The sequence below is a fragment of the Lacerta agilis genome, chromosome 8 (assembly GCF_009819535.1).
Source record: "Lacerta agilis isolate rLacAgi1 chromosome 8, rLacAgi1.pri, whole genome shotgun sequence".
NCBI classification, from domain to species: Eukaryota; Metazoa; Chordata; class Lepidosauria; order Squamata; family Lacertidae; genus Lacerta; species Lacerta agilis.
In genome coordinates, this window is record NC_046319.1 from 54,060,370 (window position 1) to 54,067,264 (window position 6,895).

The 6,895-nt window shown below is 43.5% G+C and overlaps 1 protein-coding gene across 2 annotated transcripts; it reads right to left on the reverse strand.

Moving 5' to 3' along the window:
- Positions 1-36: 36 nt before the first annotated feature.
- ZBTB8OS (zinc finger and BTB domain containing 8 opposite strand) lies at positions 37-5,675 on the reverse strand. 2 transcript variants are annotated; one of them, XM_033157554.1, is made up of 7 exons: positions 5,308-5,675; positions 4,494-4,518; positions 2,998-3,119; positions 1,780-1,862; positions 1,427-1,479; positions 769-805; positions 37-577 (listed from the first exon to the last, which is right to left on the reverse strand). In XM_033157554.1, exons 1-7 carry the CDS (start codon positions 5,393-5,395, stop codon positions 491-493), a joined length of 495 nt encoding a protein of 164 aa, XP_033013445.1. In that variant the 5' UTR covers positions 5,396-5,675; the 3' UTR covers positions 37-490. The 2 variants fall into 2 exon arrangements, with proteins under 2 accessions (XP_033013445.1, XP_033013446.1); XM_033157555.1 differs by lacking the exon at positions 4,494-4,518 and having other exon boundaries at positions 5,308-5,407.
- Positions 5,676-6,895: the final 1,220 nt, after the last annotated feature.

Sequence of the window (6,895 nt, forward strand, 5' to 3'; positions counted from 1 at the left end):
AGGGGAGAGGATTTAGGCTAATTTCCTGGCAACTTCTCACTGGAGGAAAGCAGCATTTTATGGTGGGTATTTTACAATGGGCTATAAATGACAAAAGAAGCAATAGAAGAGGTAGTATTATTAAGACAGAAGAGAGTGAATAGTCTTAAATCCCTGCATTTCCTGTCACTAAAGAATATTAGTCTCCCACCAAAGTAGATAAGGAATTAGAATCCAGCATTTAAAAACCACATTATAGGCTGCAGTACCAGATCATGCTTGGGCTAGCAATCAACACATGCACATCATCTTTTCAATGCTTTCTGCTTGATGTATCAGCCTCAGTAACACGCCAGAGCTGGACATTCCTCAGGAGTCCCGGATGCTCCTCACCACTTTGGTTCATTTAGCCCTCTGCCGAGTCATTTCCAGGAGGACAAACACTTCGATTAGGATGTACAGCACTTCTGCCAGTTAAACCAGGGTGATGCAGTTTTTCGGGGCACTTTGTTTAGATATCAATAATGACAAAGACCTCGGGCGTTTCATCCTCATGAATCTGCATCGCTGAATAGGTTATAGCTTTGACCTCTGTGCCCTGCGAGGGAAGAAAAAAGACAATTTGAGTTGGCCCAGAACAGGAGTCTAGGAGCTCAACTGCACAATGATAGGCAGAATCTCTGGTAGGTCTAAGAATACATGAATGGAAGGGGTAATTTGTCAGTTAAACCTGATTTGTCTCTGGGTCTCTAGTACTCAGGAAGGAAAACGACAACATTCATAACATACCTGGGGATGCTTGGGCAAAGAGAACTCTTCTCCCCACCTTAAAAAGAGAAAAAGGATAATGATTACTACAAGGTAACTGAATGATGTCACAGTGTAGGACACCCCATTGGTCATTTGACGACAGACATGTGGAACAATGATGAATGTTGAGAAAAGAGGAAGCCATTCTGGCACCCCTAGCAGCCAGAGTGATTTCCCACCCAAGAACCTAGAGAGCTATGGCATACAAGGCTCTCTACTCCAGTTCCCAAATGGTCCACACCCAGGAGGCAGTGCAGGGATCCATCGGAGGAACACTGTCCCACATGCTAAAGTGTGAATCAGGGATTAAGAAGGCCAAGACAGCTCCTGGCATCTTCAAAGGCCTCCATTTCTTCTTCAGAACCAGGGATTAGTTTGAGCCATTACAGCAAAGCAACATTGCCAAAGCAGGAACATGCATTCTCTTTAAAAAAAAGCAAACTCTTCGCTGTCCCCATCCAGGAAAGATCCTGGAGGAGCCCATGGTGAGAGTCAGTGGGGATCTAAAAAGTCTCCTGGCACATGCAAAAGGACACCTGGTACACTCTCTATAGAAACTTTCACACAAAGCCAACATGTGTTGGCTCCCTGGCATTCCCATTAACATTTTTAAATGGCATGATTCCACTCAACTCACCCAATAGATCTTATTCTGAATCTTATTCGGTCAATGTGGAGCACTTTAACTTCCTACAAAATGGGGGAGGGGAACAAACATATATTAGTTGATTTCAGACAAGTTAAAACTTTCACATAGCTCTAGTAAGAACTGGAAAAGGCACCAGGTATTTCAGTTCCTTGCAGAAGAATAAATCCCAACCACCCACACAACCTCAAGGCATATGAAAAGCAATACATTTCAGAAGTCAGAGGAGCTTCTCTTTCAGTCTGTATAACAATTTCTTTCTCCCCATTCCAGCATGTGCAGAACACATTCCAATAATTGAGAAATATCTCAAGACCGTAAGGAGGAAGAGAGCAAACACTCACCCTGGGAACGAAAAACTCATTGGCGCTGAATTTATAAAGCCACTCATCCAGAAAGTGGAAGAGAAGAGACAGCATGTCATGTCCTGTTGGGAGAGAAGGGGGACGACATATTGGGAGCTTTAAGGTGCAGGACCCAATATCTGTGGCAAGCCTTCCAAATGACAGACAGATGTCAGTGCAGGCTCAAACTCCCACTCAATTCCAGCGTGGTGTAGTGGTTAAGAGTGGTAGACTTGTAATCTGGGGAACCAGGTTCGCGTCTCCGCTCCTCCACATGCAGCTGCTGGGTGACCTTGGGCTAGTCACACTTCTCTGAAGTCTCTCAGCCCCACTCACCTCACAGAGTGTTTGTTGTGGGGGAGGAAGGGAAAGGAGAATGTTAGCCGCTTTGAGACTCCTTCGGGTAGTGAAAAGCAGGATATCAAATCCAAACTCTTCTTCTTCTTCTTCCTTGCACCACAGATCATGGCTCAGCAAGAAATCAGAGAGCCAACCCTTGTGTGGGGACACCTCATGAACCGTGGACCGTATCTTTAGGTGTCAGGCAAAAATGTTTTTCTATAACCAGGCCTTCAGCTTGGACCAATTAACATTCTATGTCTTTTTGAATGTGTTTGTGGAAGGGGGTGTGGTGCGTTATTGCTTCACTTTTGTTTTTATTATGTATTTTGTGTTCTCATTTTGTATTTTTATGCAGTGAACTGCCCTGGGATCTTCGGATGATGGGTGGTACACAAAAAATAAAAATGTCACGGTTTCTTGTTGCTCTACTTGCCTCTTAGACTGAACATCAGCTGGATAGCTCAGTTAGTTACAGCATGGTGCTGATAATGCCAAGGCTGCAGGTTTGATCCCTGTAAGGGACAGGTGCATATTCTTGCACTGCAGGGGAGTTGGACTAAATGGTCCTGAGGGTCCCTTCCAACTCTATGATTCTATAATTCAAATTATATGATTTTTATGCTGAACTTTCTGCTTGCCTGTTTCCTGCTTGCAAAAGCATCACCATTTATACTTACAGGTCTGCTGTGCTAAGTTTTAGCAGTCCTATTTCAGTGAATCCTGAATAAGCACAGGCCTCAAACTATAGGGTGTACTCTGTTATAAATGTGTTTGGGAAACAGCAAGTGGCAATTATGCTGGCAAAATAGTAAAGACAATCATTTGCCACTGTGTTTATTAATCTGAACTGCTGTAGTTCTCAAAGCATCACCTTACCCTCTGCTTCCACCTCTACTGTGTCCAGAGGTTCAACCGTCTCCGTATCCGTCATGTACCCAAACATGGCCATGGCGCATTGTTCAAATGCTTCTTCCAAGGTATCTCCCCAGGCATGCAACCTAAAAACACACACACATTACGGGGCAGTAGTTATAAGCAAAAGATGGGAATGTACAAGGGAGAAACTTACATTTAATATAGGAAAGAACAAGTGTGCATGCATACGAAAGCTCATACCAATAACAAACTTCGTTGGTCTCTAAGGTTCTACTGAAAGGATTTTTTTTTAAATTTTGTTTCCACTTCTAACAAGTTCACTATTTGCAGTTTAAGAATTGTCCATTCTTAGGATCCACATATAGTAGTCGCCCTTTAAAACTTTGTACTTGGAATTTATTAATTCCTAGCTTCATCCTCTGCACAACTAGGAACTTCCTTTGTGGGTGGAAAATAGAGCAGCAGGAACATCCAGCACACAAAAGAAGGTGTGCAGCATCAATCCCTGCTTCCCCATATTTGTTGCTGTTGGAGCTTTCAAGAATTGTGCTAAAATATGAGCATTGTGGGAATGGGGGGCCTGTGAGAGGTAATCTGCTGCAGACTCTAAGAAATCTGGTTGCCATTTCTTGCACTTGGCACTTTTTTGGGTATTTTTTCTTACCATAGATAGAGTGATAGCAAAAATCCAGAACAGCCTTGTGCTGAAATATAGACGCCATGACAAGAAAACATAACAACAAAACTCTAGGCATACACCTCATTTAGAGGAGTTATAGATAGCACATCACCCAACCTACTTCACTCCGTAGCAGACAAGAACTGTAAAGAGGTCTCTCACACACCCCCCCCCCCCTCATGAGTTAATTATATATGTTGCCATATTTCCCAGCTCTTGGCACTTTTGATGAACTGGAGGTTGGTTATATTATATTATTATATACAAATTGAAAATACCAACAACACTGTTCCCCCATTGAAATCCCTGAGGCTTTGGGGGGTTTTCTCATATAACTCCATCTACTGGGATAATGCCAGACAGATACCTTTGAAGAAAAGCTGTTGATTCAAGAGGTAGAGCATCTGCTTTGCACAGAAAAGGTCCAGAATTTAATTCCTGGCACCTCCTTGAAAGGCCAGGAAAAGTCTTTCTCCAAAACGATGGAGAGCTGCTGCCAGTCAATGGTCATAGATGCCCCTGAGCTTAATGGACCAAGAATCTTGCTCAGCAGAGGACAGCTAACCCTGTTCCATGTACCTAGGCAGATTTGACCTAAGCAGCACGCTTGTGCTTGTGTATGCAGAAAAGATCAGATGTGCTATCATCAGCAATGGGGAGAATAGCTGGTGAAATATGGTATTAGCAGGGTGGGAAAGTACATGCATTATGCAACTGAGGAATATTTCCCCCTTAAAAGACTATTTGGGTCATTTTGCTTTTTGTTTTGCCTTCTCATTGTCTCTGTTAGATGGTAAGCTTATAAATAAATACTTACTGCACATCAGCAGTATGATCCAGATCTAAATAGGGATTAAAAATATGAAAAAATATGAAGCTACCTGGGGCAACTTAAAACAATTTATTCAATTAAAATAAGAAAAAAGAAAAAAACAGATCTAAAAGACCAAGGTAGGGAAAATAAGCAGTCACAACAAGAATATTCCAAACACAGTAAATTCATTTTATAATACACACACAGCTTAACAATAGGTAGCAAGAAGCTGACGGTTCTAGAATGAGGTCAGGGGGTGCAGCAAGTTCGTGTCACCAAAAATGAAGTTAAGACAAAGTGAACTGCACAGAAGTACATTATATTAAGCTCTCCACAGCAAGCAGTCTCAGATTTTATTTTCGAGAGCAAAACCTCGCCTCGTCTGCCAAGTTTCAACGTGCTCTCTTAGCCTGGGCAACAACAACGCTTTACAGGAGGGCAAAACTTTCAGCATACTGGACAACCCAAAGTGACAGTCTGGGTCCAAATAAATAGCATTGCTTTGCTAAAGATTTTGGTTTGTTTTCTCCTACAGACGCAACACAGCTACGCTGTTTATGGGTGTGCGGAGCCAACGCTGTTACTCCAATCCGCCGAGCCCACCCCTCTCTCCGGGGGCGCAATACAAGACTCCGGAGAAGGATCCCACCCAGCAATGCTCTGCTGCAGCTTGTACCCGGCACCCTCTTTCCCGTCCCCGGTTCAAGATGTCCAGGCACCCGGCTTGGGGAAACTCATGAGCTGAGCCCAGCGCTGCATTTCCACCAAAGAACTATAAATCCACGCACAGACTGAGACCGCTCAGGAATACACTCACATTCATATTTCTTATTGAGAGGCGGGTACTTCGTCTTAAGGATTTTCTGGTCCTCTGTCAAGTTGTAGTCCCGGTAGTTATCTGCCATGGCTTGCTGCTTTTGCCATGCAAAATTCAATTCACTTCCTCCTCCTAGGAGAAAAGAGGCGAAAGATGGCCTCCTTCCTGCCTAAAGCATGTCAGCCGCAGCCAAGCCCGCATTTAAAGGAACAGTTCCCTTCATTATAGATCTATCTGTATAATATTTGTGTATCTGTATCCATGCTGCTTTATTAGTACTTCCCCTTCCCCTGAAAAGCGGCAATTTGAAATCTTGTGCTTTTAATTCTTAGACCTACACATCGACCTGGCAAAAAGACAATTAAACAAGATGCTCCCTTTTCCTGAGCTATACTTGCTGTTTTTAAACGAAATATTCAAACCAGGGCTGCTGTGCGTCCTTCAACAGCTGACTCCTGTCAAGCAGAAATTCATTAGGAGAAGCCTTTCCTGGCATATATGTGATTGCAAGGGCAAGGAAAGCTTCACCTGCTGGATATCTGCCTGGCCTTATACACCTGTGAAAGGCACAAGTGTTGTCTAAGTCTCTAAGAAGATAGTTGACAATCCTTTTTTTTTTTTGCTAGCATAGTAACGGTGCCATAATTTTAAGGTTGGCATGTGTATATTAATTTTATTCAGCACGCTTTCATTCCACCCTCCCAGAACCATAGAGTGGAGTACTGGATTCTTCCTTTCACAACCTGGTTATCACCATTGTAAAATAGGCAAGGCTGAGTGATGGGGACTCACTGGCACACCATCACTGAAAGGCAATTTGGACCTGGGTATCATCAGTCCTCATTTGACAATAACTGCTGGAACAAAGCAGTGCACAATGGGTGATCGCTCTTTTTTTAATAAATAAAAATATATTAAGAAATATGCTACATGCTTTAAGCAAATCATGTTCCTCTCACTCTTTCTGTTAATCTCATATTCGAAGTATTTCATCTGTTTTGAAAACAACAACAACAAAAAAACCGAAAAACCCCTTCCAGTAGCACCTCAGAGACCAACTAAGTTTGTTCTTGGTGTGAGCTTTCGTGTGCATGCTTGATTATAACAATCCCCACAGTATGGAATGGGCCTTACTCCCTGGATGATGTGCATATAAGTGTTTAGTGGCTCTGAGCCTGGCCTTGGCCAGGGAGGGCGGGATACAAATAAAAATTTATTATTATTTTTTGATTGTTACTCCCACTTTACAGGTGGGAGTGCAGAAGCAGCCACATGTACCTCAAAAGCCATTAATATTCAGTAGATTTTTTTCAGCTATGACATTTCCCTAATCTCAGCCCAAAAGGCAATGTTTGCTCCTCCAATCGACTCGTACAACCACCCCTGTTTCGCTAGAGCGGCCTTGCAACTCTCAGGCCACCTAACCAAAAACAAAATGGCGGCCCCTACGCAAGCTTCGGCAAGCAACTGCCCTTCTTCCGCAACGACGAAACGGGAGAAGGGAGGGGAGGAGAGAGCGCGTGCGCCATCCTTCCCTCAGCGAGCACGCCCACTCGGCCCCTCCCCTCCTCCCCCATTCCCGCCGTCG

Excerpts from the sequence above, each read along its gene's own strand:
- ZBTB8OS (XM_033157554.1), bottom strand. The coding sequence starts at position 5,395 with ATGGCAGATAACTACCGGGACTACAACTTGACAGAGGACCAGAAAATC. Across the intron at positions 3,120-4,493 it reads GATCATACTGCTGATGTGCA|GTTGCATGCCTGGGGAGATA; the intron begins GTAAGTATTTAT and ends GTGTGTTTTTAG. Across the intron at positions 578-768 it reads CTTTGCCCAAGCATCCCCAG|GGCACAGAGGTCAAAGCTAT; the intron begins GTATGTTATGAA and ends CTTCCCTCGCAG.